Here is a 16427-nt window from a genome sequence, read left to right on the forward strand (position 1 = left end):
TTAACTATTATCACAATTCACAAAATTGTTTAAAGTTCCATTTTGTAATTTGTTCATATTTTATAAACTTTATATTAAAACATAGCTTAATGATTTTACAATAAAAATATTGTCAATAAAACTTAAACATTATGTATTAATTTGTGTTTTTATTATTGTCTGATATTTGCTACTTCTAAAGAAAATAACAATCTTACTACGGAGTAAAATTTTCTGCTACAACAAGGTACCTTATCCTTTTTTAAATATTATACTCTAAAAGCTACTACATAATAATCCTTTCTTATTTTAGCAAAACGCACACCTAGTTTAAATTTAAGGTTATTAAAATATTTAGTTGTTTTTTTTGCTAGAAAAACCTATGAAAAATTATTTATTTTTGTATTTATGATCAGGATCAGCCTGGCAGTTAAAGGGGTTTGGATTTTAAATCTCTATAATAGCCTCATAAAAAGTTTTACTTGTAAATTTTTACAGTTGTTTTTCCCTAGCAAAACTACATGTTAAGTTAAATATTCAGGCCTCCGAGACTTTCAAGGCCCTAACACGTTTGCGACCCTGGCCAGGCTTACCCTATTTATATACAAATGATACTAAATTAGCAATGTTTTTTTTCCAGAATCAAAAATTGTCATCAGTAAGTAACTATACTAAGCCAACAATGAACGAAAGTAGCAAACAATCAGAAATCAAGTTGGGGTTGATTGAAAATGAATTAGTCATTACCCATGAAAATAAAGATATAGCGATTATAAAAAAAGAATCTCTTAACAATACTTTGCCAACTACTGATGAATGTGGCAAACAATTAGAAGTGAATGTGGATCTTGTTGATAACGAATTTAGCATTACCAATAGAAACAAAGGTATAGCATGTATAAAGAAAGAGTTTATCATAGAAAAGTATGAGCCCAAATTAGCGGTAAATTGTATATCAGAAACAGATAAAAGCAAAATAAATGAAGATGAGCCTCCATCTAAAAAACAAAAATGTAGTAAAAGTGTGTTAAAAGGTCAAAACAAATCACGAAATTGTACTTACTCTCAAAACGTACATGACCATTTATGTTCAAATCTTGTTGAAGGCACTGATAAAGGTTCATGCCCTTATGACAATTGCAAATTTTTGCACGATGTTAAACAATATTTGGAAAAAAAACCTGATGATATTGACAATACATGTTATGTATATTCCTTAAAAGGTCGTTGTCCTAGAGGACTTACGTGTAGATTTGGTAGAAATCATATTAAAAATGAAGCTAATGTTGTAGATCAAGATAAATATGACATTTGGATACAAAAAGAAAGTAGTTGTAAAAGTTTAGGAAAAGAAAATATGTTTAAATTGCGTAAAAAAACATATGATTTTACTAAAAGCAATGAAGCTGTCAAAAAAATTGATAATAATAAAAATATTGGACCACTAATAGAAGAAAATGCTAGGCAAATAAATTGGAATAATAAATTATACTTGGCACCATTAACTACAGTTGGGAATTTACCATTTAGAAGGATTTGTAAGGAATATGGTGCTGATATTACGTGCAGTGAAATGGTTTTGTCTTCAAGCTTATTACAAGGTCATAATCAAGAATGGGCTCTAACTAAAAGACACGAGTCAGAAGATCTATTTGGTGTTCAAATTTGTGGTAATAATCCATACATGTTAACTAAAAGCGCACAAGTTCTTCAAGAAAATGTAGAAATGGACTTTTTAGACCTTAACCTAGGATGTCCATTAGATCAAATATATCGACAAGGTGCAGGTAGTGGTTTGTTACTAAGAAATAAAAAGTTAGAAGTTTGTTTAAAAAGTATGCGAACTGTACTTGATGTTCCACTTACTGTTAAAACCCGCTCAGGTGTAAGTAAAGATCAAAATTTAGTGCACGAGTTAATACCGATGTTCAAAGACAGTGGAGTTTCTCTTGTTACAGTTCACGGGAGATCAAGAGAACAAAGGTATACAAAAATGGCAGATTGGAAATATGTAAATGAATGTGCAAAGCTAGCTAGTCCTATACCAGTTTTCAGTAGTGGAGATGTAATGTCATATGAAGATTATGAAAATTCAAAAATTGAACACCCAGAAATTTCAGGTGCGATGATTGGTCGAGGAGCTCTAATAAAACCTTGGATTTTTAGAGAGATTAAAGAAAAAAGACATTGGGATATAAGTAGCAGTGAACGATTTGATATGTTAAAAAAATTTGTCAATTATGGCCTTGAGCATTGGGGTAGTGACACTAGAGGTGTAGAAACAACGAGAAGATTTTTATTAGAGTGGCTATCATTTTGTTATCGTTATATACCTGTAGGTATTTTAGAATGTGTACCACAAAAAGTGAATGAAAGACCTCCAAACTATAGAGGAAGAAACGATTTAGAGACAATTATGGCCAGTGGAAATTGTGCAGATTGGATAGAAATCAGTAAAATGCTATTAGGACCTGTTCCTGATGGTTTTCAATTTTTACCAAAACACAAAGCAAATTCTTGGAAGTAGTAAAATTTGAGACGTTCTGATAATTTTGAATCTTAAATTATGTTATGTATATCTATTCTATGATATGAGTGAAGTATGAAAAATTCTTTAATCTTCGAATTTTGTTTAATTTATCTTCAACTATTTAAGATTATTTACCTGAAATTAATATTATACCACAAATGTTATTGTGATAATATTATAATTATTGTTTTATTATTAAGTTAATGCTTTAATTAAAAATAAACATTGACCATTACCTTTGTATAATATATTTTCTTGTGTTGTAAAAATAATGTTAATAACATACCTATTATTTTTAAAAAATTAACAACTTGACATGAAACAGAGGTTATCTGCTTATTTCAATATAGTATTAGTAGTATGGTATTTTAATTTATAAATTTTAATTACAAATTTAATAATGGGCTTAGGATATAGGTTAGTAAATCCTTGACCTTTAAGTTTGGGGCTAGTTTTTAGCGGTTTTATACTAAATTAAATTGCTATTTTTTTAATTTTGTTGGTGACTATGACATTAATACATTGGACCAATGCCTGTCCAGTCTGCACCTGACCTCAACAAACATAAATGTACATAAATACCTATATGTATAAATCACTGATGTACCTTTAATATACAATGGACAACGAAAACTGTAAGATCAATAATGTCATTGGTTTTAAAATCAAAATGTTGATATTAAATGACATTTTGACAAATATTTTAGGTTTCGTGCGGATTTGAGAAGGTTACGGTTTTACAATAATACGTGTTTATTTTTATATTAATAACTTTTTAACCTACTGAGACGATATTTTCAGCTCTGTCTAATTAAATACATACGGCGCTCAAATTGGAAAAATAAAAGAGGGGAACGTTTTTACTTTAAAAAAGGAGCATAATGTCAATTTCCCCCCTAAAAAAACCATCACTTATAAAAACGAAACGAGGACGGCGACTGTTTTCAGTTTTTATGTTCCCTTCAATTCGAGCAATAAGTAAAAATAAATTGTTTTTTTTAAATATAGTTGTTGCTCATTATATTATAAACAAATATTTACTAGGGTAAAACACCTAAAAATTATTTTTTAGATTTAAAAATAATAATTACGAACAGTTTGAGATATGACGGGCAAAGCACCCCACGACCCACGAGTCGTTTGCCAATTAAGCGTGATACCATAGATTAAATATACAGCTAAGTATTATAACTAAATCTACCTATATACATATAAAATATATTTTTTAATCTATGGTGATGCTCATAATAATGTATCTATCTAATATATTTGATATATTATTATTAAATATAAAATACACATTCTTATTACTAAAGTCTTGTTATAACTTACTTATCTAATTTAATTACTTTAGTTACTCAAGTTAAATGAGTATTTAAATTCATTTTTTAGTTTAAATGTGTAAATGTTATCAAAAAGTCATGTAGTTGTACAATAAGAATTTAATTTATGTCAAAACTATACTCTCGTTGGTTACACTGTTAGACGACGGGCTACAATACAACAATAACCTCAATGTTTCGTATACCTCTCTTCTTCTCATGGCATTGGAATAGGATTGCCAAGTTTTTATCTGTGCCTTCAAAATTTCAAAGTCTGTGCTGTGAAGTTTCTAGTTAAATATTCAGAGTAAGTTTATATTGTTGTTCCATTATTATAGTGTATTATATATTCTTACCAATTAACAATTAACATTAAAAAATATATATAATTTACTTTTCGTTGCACTGCTGTGTTTACCTTGACCATGTGGCTATAATTTGTTTTGTACTGCCACTTTAAAGAAAAATAATAATTAAAAATATTTTTTTAGAAGAAAATGGCGCCACGAAAAGGAAAGGTACAGAAAGAAGAACCAGTAATCCAACTGGGACCACAAGTCCAAGAAGGTGAACTAGTCTACGGTGTAGCACATATTTTTGCTAGTTTCAACGATACATTTGTGCATGTTACGGATTTATCTGGAAGGTATTTTTGTTTTTGAATTTTACATTTCTTTATTAAAATTAGTTATATAATCTAAGAATTAGTATTTCGAAGAATTCTAAATAAATACATTATTCCTTATAATATTTTTATAATTTAATAAATTAGTTTAAAAGTAGGTTTATAATGTATAATTATTTTGTTTAAAGTTTAATAAAACATTTAATATTTTATAGGGAAACTATTGCCCGAGTAACTGGTGGTATGAAAGTGAAGGCGGACAGAGACGAAGCTTCTCCTTATGCTGCTATGTTGGCTGCTCAGGTAAATGCAATCATTTATTTGTACCTTCAGTACATTGGGTATACATAATTCAAATTTCATAACCTAACCTATCAATATTTCAAGTACTACATAATTTGTAGCATATTTTCAAAAAAAAATGTAATTTCTTTGAAACATAATGTAGGTAATCACTTATATGTTTCATTTTGTTGATTTGGCTAATCATTCTTTTAAGTTCAAATTATTGCAACAAAGTTGATTATAGACGGTTTAAAGAATAAAGCCTATAAATACAATTTATTTTTACAAAATAATAAAAGTTGGTTTTAAAATGCTTATTTATGATAAAAAAATCATGAAAATCACATTGAAATTTTATACTTTTATAAATTTTATTTCTTATACTAATTTTCGTTCAAAAGAGTTGACTACCTATAAATTACTGACTACCTTAATTTGTAAAAAGGGGGCAGGGCGGCTAAATAATAATTTGTTTAGTTAACTTTTACATTATATTATTTATAAAAGTTAGTAATGTATAGCTTATTTGGCTTATTGACACAAAACAAAAAACTATTAAAAAAAAAATAAGTTATAGTAAAACTGCACTATACCCTGCTCGCAGAGAGAGCATGCTGCGACCCGACGGAAATTAGCCGTTCTGCGCATCCCCCCGCGGCACCCAATGTGACTAGCGTTATTTTCGAAGTCCGCCCTGTCTGTCAGCCTTAGTCTTGCTGCTTAGTCTTCAGGCTACATTCGCAAACCCAGCATGCTCTCTCAGCGAACAGGGTATAGGTATTTGATGATAGTTTAATTTTTAAGACATAAATAGTGATTATATAATTAACTAACTTGGCTGTTATTCTTATAAAAACTACATTTTAAATCCTATGGCCTTCAAGATAGAAGCTTAGTTATTATAACTATTTTAGTTGACTATTTTATACATTTTTAATTTTTGCTTCAAAGTATTTTCTTATCTTACCCATATTTGTTATGAGGCTTCTTGTTACTCTACTAGTTACAGGTTAATTGGTACTGTAGTCCTATCTAACGCTAACTAATTAAAAATATCAGACCTAATCGTCACCTTAGAACCTCATATTAAACAAAATAAAAAAATTTAAAGCATATTAACCAGTTTTTTTGTAAAATTTAGTGTTTGAACAACGGAACTTCTAGAACACTGGGAGAATACTATAGACTCAAAATGTATCTGTAAATCATTCAAATTTGATAATTAAGGAACTTAACTTTATTACTATAAGTTTTTGTAACTGATAATACTTAGTAGTAGGTATTATATAAATTAAAAGCTGATATATTTGTTTATTATTAAAGTTTGTGTAGATATTATCAACATTCAACCTTTATCTGTTTGGTCACTCAACTAAAATATAATTTTTTATTAAAATTAAAGAATCATATCTCCATAATTAACAATTACTATTTTACAATAGGGGTTATTTTGGTTGAAATTAAAACATTGTTACTTAGCTATGAGTATGATCATTTTTATTAAAATTCCAACCAAGAGAATTGTATTGCCTATCCTGAAAATGTGCAGTTGATTGAATGCACCATTGGTGCTATGGCGACAACGTAATAATAGTTTAAAAGGAGAATTGATTTTTAGTGATTTATTATTACTTATATTAAAACAACTTTAATACATGCTGAAAAATTAGTAAAACTTGGTGGGGTATTGTGTAAATAGTTCAATACATGTGTTATAATGTTTTATAAAAGTTTTTTTTTATCATTTTAGGATGTTGCAGAAAAATGCAAAACATTAGGAATTACTGCTTTACATATTAAGTTGAGAGCTACTGGAGGAAACAAAACGAAAACTCCAGGTCCAGGAGCACAATCTGCATTGCGTGCTTTGGCTCGTTCAAGTATGAAAATTGGCAGAATCGAAGATGTCACACCAATTCCTTCTGATTCTACACGCAGGAAGGGTGGTCGCAGGGGTAGACGTTTGTAGTTCGCCCAATATTGTTTTTTTTGTACTACACCTTGTATAACACGAATAATATAAATTGGGTTTTACTTTAAATGACCTGTATTAGTTATTTAAATGAACACTCATTTTTTAGAATTTAAATTGCTCACTGTACTACTAATGTTCATATTCCTGTAATTTCCACATATTTTCCTTCACTGTACATAATATACTAGGGCCTACACAAATTTTCTCAGTTATTATAATTTACATTTATTTAATTTTCTGTTTATACTAGTATCAAGATGTTTTCAATAATGTCTTCTCGTCTTGATGGTTTTCGAAAAGAATTATTTTTTATTTTTTAAGGACCTTATAGGCTAGATGTTAATTTTAAATTATTAGTGTTTTTAAAATTAATTAGTAATCCTTAACAAGATTTTCTATTTTTTAAATTTCAAGGCTGTATAATAACAAAATGTTAGTTTTTCTACAAAATAGTATGAACTAGCTATTTTACAAAGTATAGTTACAAGTATTGAAATAATTTGATGAAAAAGGACAAAATGTTACATAGTTTTTCTTTGAGCAGATTTGTGTAATAAAAATAAGTTTTTACCTTACTGTAAGCCTTGTTTACACGTAAGCATAATTATAACCTGGATTTTTTCTGTGAGGACCAGAAAATTATGGACAATTTTAGGCCAGGTGCTGGCAGAGCTTTAAAGTTTACTTTTATCAAATACATGGATTATAAATCTCCATTTTTTAAATCATATAGTTATTATCTATGACCATATACAAATAATTGTATATGTGCATTTAGTTAATATAATTTACATCCATATTCCAAAGTTCAAACCCAGCCTAATTACTACAGCTGCAGTCAGTTACTCAATCTCACTTCACCACATGTCCTATAATTTGAAGTTTAAACTTTAAGGGGATTGGAAGCTGGTAGTTTTATATAGGCAATACTTAAGAAAAAGTAGTTTAATAAATTTCGACTGTCAATTAATTATCCGGTTAATTTGTTAAAGCTTCAAGGTATTATTTTTTTTTTATGAGTAAAAACCATTTTGGTTTAGTTTAGATCTAAAAGCCTGGTATAATTACACCTACTTATCTAGATAATGTTTCAGTTTTGTACTTACTAGGTTATGTAGGATACCGGTTTTCATTTAAAAAATTCAATTTTTTGTAATTAAAAAAGTTGAGCATTTTTCAAATTTAAAAAAGCCGTTTTTTTAAACAAAAAAACTCCATTTCCGACATAACTTTGTTAAGTAGTCAATGAATTCATATCTCTTAATAGAATTGAAATCGGACCATCTTAAGTAATTGAAATGTCAATATTTTTGGTAAAAAAAAAAAAAAGTCAGATTGCAATACCCTTCATAGCAAAATTATTAAAACATAAAATAATTGATTGTTATTATTCAAAACACATTGTTGACCAATAAAATTTTTTTGTTAAGTTAATAAAATATATACGTCATCATTTAAGTTTCGAAAATTGATACAAAAATAAAAGGTTTGTGAAAAATCGAGTTCGCGTTTTGTAAAAACTGCAATTCAAACCCTATGAGATACTGAGTAGATTACAGATCACTATAAAAAGGAATTTTATATAAAAAAATTATTGAATATTATTACTTAACCCTTTCGTTCCTGGAATTTTTTTTTTTCGAAAAAAAAATCAACAATTTTTTACGTATCTGACTGGTATTGATTATCAATATAGCTGTGTCGATTTTTTTATCTTTAATCTATACTAGAGCTTGTGTTTAAAGACATTTTCGATAATGATAGTACGTTGTTAATGTTTTATTCGATTTTTAAAGTTAAATCCTCGTACGAGGAAGTCAATAAAGAAAGGATTAAAGAGGTAACATTTATGATGCATTTAGTTCCAATGTGAGAGTGATATTTTTCTTGACACGGTGAACTATGCATGCCTATGAGCATTGGATTCACTTATGAATAATATGTCCGAGATTAGGCAAGACCGCACCACCCACCGTCATGCTGCCCGGATACTACGTTTATTAATAATTGGTCTGTAGTAATATCATCTATTCTGCGGTAATATTAATGGGTTTATTAAAATGTTTTATGAATTGAGATCAAAACTTGAACATTGTGATAACTCAAGACTGATAAAAGTATTAAAATTGTTTACATTTGCCAGTATTTGAGGTTATAAGACTCCGTTCCGAAGTTTGTGCAGTTACAACCGACGCACCCTGTATTCATATTTTATTACTATGTCCTTGATGGAAAAAACTGTTGTTGTTCTACTGCCTTCTTTTTTGTTCGTTGCGATTACTTCTATCAACGTTTAGTGCTGTTTTACTGCAAACACGATAATTTACCTATTAACATAATTTTTCGTTGCGCGATGACCCTAGTTGTCGAAAAAAATTAAATACACCCATGAAAATTGTTTTAGCGACACCACACTCCATAACATCTACGGACAAATGTGCTCGGATATTAATTTGTTATCATTCTGTGCAAACCTCAGTTGTCGGGTAAGCTATTGCAATTTGGCATTTGACCAAGTTTCATTTCTTTAAATCCATTGGAAGTGTCTCGTAGCCGGCTCTACTGTTTTCAATATTTTTGTCAGGTGTTTAGTTTTCCAGCCCTAGGGCCATAATCTAGGCAGGTTTAAAATATTGTCTACTGGTATTGGTTATCATACCTAGTAGGAAATATCATGAAAAGTGAAACGATAGAGCAAGTTTATCTATAATTTAATTTAATTTATGGAATATTATCTTAATTTTGTATTTTTCATTTCATTTTATTGTCTTTAAGCTGCTTTTTACTTTTGAGATGTCAATTTCATCAGTACTATCAAGGTAACATAAACAATGACAAAAAATAACCTGTAGTAAAATACAATTTTTACCATAAAAAAATGTGTACCAGTTTTCTACAGATAATTAATTTGTAATATTCATACAATATCCGTACTTTTCTATTCATTAGCCATTAGATTATAAATTTCTTGAGTTGGATTAAATTGCGTTCAAATATTATAATAATCCATATAATTACATCTCTAAATTATAAATAATACTGTATAAAAATGTATTTTCTTTGGCTTTCATTTAATTTAAAAAAAACAATGTTTTAAATGTTAGCTGCATGACATAAGTATTATGATTATTTAATATTAATCATTAACAAAAAAGTCATTAGATTAATTTTAAAACATACATTTTAGTGTACCATATTTTTATAATGAATTTGAAATTTATTATTCATGTGGTAAAGTGGAAAAATAAATAATAAACCTAGATTATATTTTGTTACAGGATACCAAACATATAAATGCATTACATACTGAAGAACTGTATTGAATGATAACAAATATTTTACGGGTTTAGTAGTTTTCATAATAACGCAAAATGGCTTCAGGCACACCTCAAGATTTAGATGGTTTCTTACCTTTATTATCAACGACTGATATTCGAATGAAAGTAACAGTAGGTGGAAAACTATTTACTTATTTAGAAGAACCTAGTAACTCTGTGGAATGTTCAGATATTGGGAGTTTTATTGATGGCGTTGTTCAGTGGTTGTCAAATAGTAATCCTAAAGTCACTCAGTATGGCATTGAAATTATTACACAACTGATTACAAGAATGAGAACAGACTTTAGACCATACATATCAACTGTTTTACCTGTTGCAGTTGATCGATTAGGTGATGCCAAAGATTCTATTAAAATCAAAGCATTATTTCTAATTATGAAATTAATGGAATGTGATTCAATTAGTCCTCAAGCATTATTTGATAAAATATCGGCTAACGCTTTCAATCATAAAAACAGTAATGTTAAAGAAGGAGCTATGAAGTTATTACTAACTACTGTTGAAGAATTTGGAACTAATTGTATTACTATATCTAAAATTGTACCAATGATAGTGAAGTTACTAAGTGATCCTAATGTTCAAGTTAGGCATAAAGCATTTGAAACTTTAGTGGAATTGTATAAGCATGTTGGAGAAAAATTACGCAATGATATTCAAAAAAAGTATACAATTCCACAAGGCAAAATGACCGATTTGATGAACAAATTTGATGATGCAAAAGCAGGTGGAGATTTATTACCTTCTGCATTCGCCGGTATCAGTCTAGCTGATGATGATGAGACTGACCGTGCTTGTATGTCAGCAACTAGACGAATCCCTGGTAGCGTTAAGAAACCCAGTTCGTTTTTTCCACCAAATTCGACCACACCTTTACAACGAATAGGCTCTGTACGAAAACCTGGATCAGCGTCCTCCACCAGTTCTTCCCATGCTGGTGCGGTCGATGAAGAAACATTTATTCGATCTTTTGAAGATGTTCCAACAATTCAAATATTTAGTGTACGAGATCTTGATGACACAATGAAAAAACTACACGAAAGTATTCAAGACGGTAATGAACAATGGAATAAACGAGTTGAGTCCTTGAAAAAAGTTAGGTCGCTTGTATTAATTGGAGCTACAAAATATGAGGAATTTTTCAACAATTTAAGGTATTTAGAACATTCCTTTCAAACTTCTGTCAAAGATTTACGATCTCAAGTTGTTAGAGAAACTTGTATCACAATAGCATTTTTATCCCAACGTTTGAGTATTAAGTTCAACCATTTTGCAGAGTCAATTTTTAGTAATTTGATTGATCTAATACCTAATTCAGCAAAAGTAACGGCTTCATCTGGTTTGGTAGCCGTAAGATTTATTTTAGAACACACCCATGCTCCTCGTATTATTCCTATTCTTGCAAATAGTCTAGGATCAAAGTCAAAAGATATCCGCCGAGCGTGTTGTGAATTTTTTGATCAAATTTTACGTACATGGCCTACCCAAGCTTTGGAAAGACATACAACAATTCTTCAAGATTCTATTAAAAAGGGCATATCGGATGCAGATTCTGAAGCTCGAGTGCTGTCACGTAAAGCATATTGGGGATTCTGCGAACATTTTCCTGAACAAGGTGATGCCCTATTAAATAAGTTAGAGCCAGCTTATCGAAAAGTTTTGCTAACAAATACTGGTTCTAATTCATGTTTGCCAAAATCTGTAATGGCTGAAAGTACAAGAATGTCAGCTCGTCGCCCAGTTACTTCTCAAAACAATATTTCAATGAGATCAAGTAGTGCTATTGATTTACAAGCAGCTCAAAGAGCTAAAGCGCGAGCTCAATACGCAGTATTGGCTAGACAAAAAGTCAACCCTATGATGTCTCCTCAGTCGGTGACAAAAAAAACTGGTGAAGAAGAAAGAGTTGGAAGATCGAGAGGTCGAGTTTCAATATCACAACCAACTAGTCGTTCAGGATCGCCATCTTCGAGATTTACATTCGGTCAACCAAAATCCCGAAGAGGTAGTTCTGGTATACCTAGATCCCAAGATACTAGTAGAGAACCAAGTCCTAACAGGTATAATTCCTTAGGAGCACATTCAAGCAGTAGACGACCTCCTATATTACCTACTTCTAGACCAATAATGGCTCAAAAAATATTGTTGCAAAGTAGAGAAGCAGAATCTGCATTGGCAGATGCTCTTGGTAATACTACGGGACATAAATCACCAAGAAAAGTGTTGGGAAGGTCATTAGAAGATCATAGTGATGAAAGTGAGACCTCCAGCATTTGTTCTGAGCGTTCTATTGATTCACATAGGAGACCATCAGATTCATTTTACTGGAATGGATCTCAACATCGTTTACATAATAAAGATATTTGGGAAAACGCTAGTTTAGATATTGGAGAAATAATTTCAAATTGTGAAAGTTCATTATGGAACAACCGTAAAGAAGGCTTGGTAAATTTGCAACATTATTTACAACAAGGAAATACAGTGAGTGAAACTTGGTTAAGGAGGTTGACGGATGTGTTTACTAAAATGTTTATGGACTCTCAAACAAAAGTCATTAGTTTATTTTTGGACGCTCTTAACGAATTAATTATGACCCATCACCAATATTTAGAATATTGGTTGTATATTCTGTTGGCAAAACTATTTAACAAAGGAGGTTCTGACATTCTTGGCTCCGTTCATTCAAAAATTTTAAAAACCATGGAAGTTGTTAGAGCATCTTTTCCTTGTGATGCTCAATTAACTGCTGTTTTTAAATTTCTTACAGATCCCACTCAAACGCCAAATGCTAAAATGAAAATATCTGCTATGAACTATATTTCAAAATTGGCTGTGACTACAGACCCAGGATCAGCATTTCCTTCGGCTATTGATGGTAAAAAAGATTATGCAACTTTAGCTCTCACAAAAATGATTGGTTGGACAATGGGTAATAACATAAAACAAGGACCAGAATTAAGACGTGCTGCACAAGAAGCAATATTAGCTTTGTATAGCTTAAACGCATCTCAAATCACCTTGAGATTATCTCAACTGCCTGAAGAATATCAAGAAGCTGTGTCAGGAATAATCAAAAATAGAGTAAGAAGAAGCAGTGTTGATCAACTACTGTCTCCTAAATATCACAACCGTCAGTCACCTACAAGTCTAGCATCGCCTCCATTACAACCAGATACTTTAGATGCTTTTAATTCGGAAGAAATATACAAATCATTAAAACAGACCACTGCTGAAATACAAAAGTATAGTTTGGAGTGTAATTTTACTGAAAGAGAAACTCCTTCCTATGATTCTGGAATCAGCCAGATGTCAGCTCGTACTGAAATTGAAAACCATAATTTTAATGGCTATAAAAATGGTCATTCAACGATTACTACTGAAGGGTTTGTGAAACTTCTAGACGATTTAGATAAAGATGCTTTGCAACTTGACTATAAACAATCAAAAATAAATCGTCTGAAAGAAGTTATACGTGATGGTCCTTCAGATATACTTGTAACTATTTTTAAAAAAATTATTAAAGTAGTTTTAAAATTGTTAATGGACAACGCACCTGTTATCCGAGAACAAGCAATAATATTAATAACGTGCTTGGTCCAAAAGCCTGAAATGACAAATTGCTTCCATAATTTTACCGAGTTGATTATACTCAAAGTGTTAAACATGTGCTGCGATCCTTGTAAGCCGGTGGTAAAAGTCGCAGAAGAATGTTCATATGCCTTAAGTGTTTCACTACAGCCAGAAATGGTTGTTAGAGTAATAACACCAATTATTTCGGCTAAAGAATTTCCTGTTAATCTGATGGCTATCAAGATGATGACTAAATTAGTAGACATGTATGGCAGCCCTCCTGTGGTCGCCCATATGAAAGAAATAATGCCGGGTCTCTTGCAAGGTTATGACAATCCAGATAGTGCAGTTAGGAAGTCGGCAGTATTTTGCATGGTTTCGTTACATAAAGTATTTGGAGAACAGGAATTTTCACCGTATATTTCGAGCCTCAATGGTGCCAAACTCAAGCTGTTGAATTTGTACATTGAACGCGCTCAACAGTCTTCACCAACATCACCCAAGACTAATTAGTAAACTAATTTTATTATTGTTATTATTATTGTAATTGAACAACACTAATGATTCAAATGAAAAATATTTCTTAAAGTTTTAGTCCTTGAGAACCAAACAAATGCAAGCTAGTTTTGTTACTTTTATTAACAATGGCATGCTCAAGCTGTGAGAACTTATCGTTTTAACATCAATCTTTTATGAACAATAAACTCTTTTACATAAATATGACTTATGTATAATGTATTTATTGTATGAATATAATAATGTATACTATATTTTACATTACTAACATGTATGAAATGATGTACTAAATGTACAATACTCTTGTCGTTAATATAACTGATACCCAACTTACAAAACATTTATTAGGGATCACTTTATTAACCCAAAATTATAATTATTTTTAATTTATTCTGTTATAACGAAATCTATAAATTTTATAACTATTGGCTGCTCCATTTGCTTGTGAAGTATGCTATCAATCATTATTACTATTAATTTGTTAAGACACTATTGTAACAATTTAATTATTTTTATTTATTTATTTTTAGCATAGTTCTTGAATGTCTGTTTAAATAATAACTAAAGTACTGATTTTTTATTAATTTTTTTCAAATTTTTTTTGTTATTGCGAATTTTGTTCTTATTTGTGTCACCTAATCTACAAGTATTAATATCTAGTTGGAACTTATTTCTTTTAAAAAAAAATAATAATTTAAAATGCTTGAAATTATTTTTAGTAGGTATAATGAAATTAATTTTAAATATTTTTTCCCCTTATGTTTTAAAGTCATTAATAATAATGTGCCACTTTTTACTCAGTCATTTTGTTTATAAAATAAAGTTGTGATAATAGTATAATATTGTAGTTTTTCTACTTTATACTTCCATCATATAACAAATTAATCAATTTTATAAATAACTGTCAAACGATTTATTACAAATTTAAGTAAAGTAATTGAAAATCGTAAAGTGAATGTAAATAATAATTATTAACATTTAATAAATATATACTCGTGTAAAATGTTTTATGTTATATTTATTATTTATCAAAATCTAGTTTAGTTAAGAAATTAATGTTATGCCGTTTCGTTTTAAAAGTAGTTTTAAGTAAAATTATTAAAAAAATGTTACATATATCGGCATAAAATGTATTGTTAGCGGTACTAACTAATTTATTTTGTATAAATAACAAAACAAAAGAAAAAATTCTTGCATATAAATTATACCTATTGTTTTGTTTCTACGTATATAGTAGAACTAACACGTTTTACTTCCATTTATAATATTGTGATTTTATTTTTTTAATAGTAACTATTGTTTTAATGTTATTTTAATTTTTGTAAAAAAAAAAAAAGGCCATAATATAATTAAAAACAAAAATTTAATAATACTATTGTTTTCAATTTTCGTTTATGCTAGGTATATCTCCAGTTAGATTAAACGGTAAAAACAATTATATAATGTCAGGTTGAAAGTGAGTGTATAAAGTATGCAATAATATAATCAAACGCGTTCTTTTCCCAAAACCGAGACGATATTTTATTATTTCAATAACATAGCGTAGGCGCGAATTTACCAAAATGGACTGGCAAACTTGATTAACATCCGTTGTGTGTGTGTGTGTGTATAGTATGCGTGCGACCTCTATTATTCTATCAAAACGCAATTTGTCCACGGTATACATTTAAATTTATTCAAAACGAGCCAGCGAAGAAGAAAACGTGACTTAACAGTCGGTAAAGGTTGACGGCTCTAATAATTTTAAAGCAGTACACAATTCGAGAACGAAGGACCTAAACTTCGCATCTGCTTGACCGTTTAATAACATGTTATGATTAAGCGGCTTAACGGCTATAATTAAGCTTATGTAGTAACCCAATAATATAAAAGTATACAGTTATCATATAATGTGTACGCTGTAATCAAAAGTGGGGCTACTGGCTACAGACTTCCTCAAAATATAGTCTATACTCGTTATTCTACATAATATTATACTATGAAAAACAAAACCTTTACCCCCCCCCCCCACCGAAGATAAATCCCAGTTGCGCCACACCGTAGACAAAATATGATGTTTTCCAAATATGTATTAAAAAGACTATCCTGATAAGTTAAGTTCCTATCCCGACATCCTGTAAACGAATCAAAAAAGTTACTTAAAAAAACAGTATTCGAGACCGGGTCGTCATTGTGCAAACTATAATCGTATTATTATCTACAACAATACCTAAATATGGATATTTGTCTCTAAAACCCGTTTACTCAATATCACTCGCACGTATTTTTAATATATTTTCACGTCCACGAT

The 16427-nt window shown here is 29.9% G+C and overlaps 3 protein-coding genes across 3 annotated transcripts; all 3 read left to right on the forward strand.

The window, feature by feature from the left end:
- The first annotated feature begins 22 nt into the window (after positions 1 to 22).
- Positions 23 to 2680, forward strand: LOC126836066 (tRNA-dihydrouridine(47) synthase [NAD(P)(+)]-like). The gene is made up of 2 exons (XM_050569060.1): positions 23 to 226; positions 620 to 2680. The coding sequence occupies exon 2, from the start codon at positions 662 to 664 to the stop codon at positions 2504 to 2506; it is 1845 nt and encodes a 614-aa protein (XP_050425017.1). The 5' UTR covers positions 23 to 226; positions 620 to 661; the 3' UTR covers positions 2507 to 2680.
- Positions 2681 to 3995: 1315 nt separating this feature from the next.
- LOC126836072 (40S ribosomal protein S14a) lies at positions 3996 to 6782 on the forward strand. The gene is made up of 4 exons (XM_050569072.1): positions 3996 to 4138; positions 4323 to 4477; positions 4672 to 4759; positions 6492 to 6782. Exons 2-4 carry the CDS (start codon positions 4329 to 4331, stop codon positions 6708 to 6710), a joined length of 456 nt encoding a protein of 151 aa, XP_050425029.1. The 5' UTR covers positions 3996 to 4138; positions 4323 to 4328; the 3' UTR covers positions 6711 to 6782.
- A 2120-nt stretch (positions 6783 to 8902) lies between these two features.
- LOC126836064 (CLIP-associating protein 1) lies at positions 8903 to 14941 on the forward strand. Its single transcript, XM_050569057.1, has 2 exons — positions 8903 to 9202; positions 9995 to 14941. Exon 2 carries the CDS (start codon positions 10088 to 10090, stop codon positions 14132 to 14134), a length of 4047 nt encoding a protein of 1348 aa, XP_050425014.1. The 5' UTR covers positions 8903 to 9202; positions 9995 to 10087; the 3' UTR covers positions 14135 to 14941.
- The last annotated feature ends 1486 nt before the right edge of the window (positions 14942 to 16427 follow it).

This window comes from Adelges cooleyi, unplaced genomic scaffold (genome assembly GCF_023614345.1).
Source record: "Adelges cooleyi isolate 19-005CV unplaced genomic scaffold, UGA_ACOO_1.1 ACOO_flye_CR_arks_rails_tigmint_CR_PRNA_23, whole genome shotgun sequence".
In the NCBI taxonomy this organism is placed as follows: domain Eukaryota; kingdom Metazoa; phylum Arthropoda; class Insecta; order Hemiptera; family Adelgidae; genus Adelges; species Adelges cooleyi.

Coding starts and splice junctions, on each gene's coding strand:
- LOC126836072 (XM_050569072.1), top strand. CDS start 4,329: ATGGCGCCACGAAAAGGAAAGGTACAGAAAGAAGAACCAGTAATCCAA. Junction 4,478..4,671: donor GTTACGGATTTATCTGGAAG/GTATTTTTGTTT, acceptor AATATTTTATAG/GGAAACTATTGCCCGAGTAA. Junction 4,760..6,491: donor CTGCTATGTTGGCTGCTCAG/GTAAATGCAATC, acceptor TTATCATTTTAG/GATGTTGCAGAAAAATGCAA.
- LOC126836066 (XM_050569060.1), top strand. CDS start 662: ATGAACGAAAGTAGCAAACAATCAGAAATCAAGTTGGGGTTGATTGAA.
- LOC126836064 (XM_050569057.1), top strand. CDS start 10,088: ATGGCTTCAGGCACACCTCAAGATTTAGATGGTTTCTTACCTTTATTA.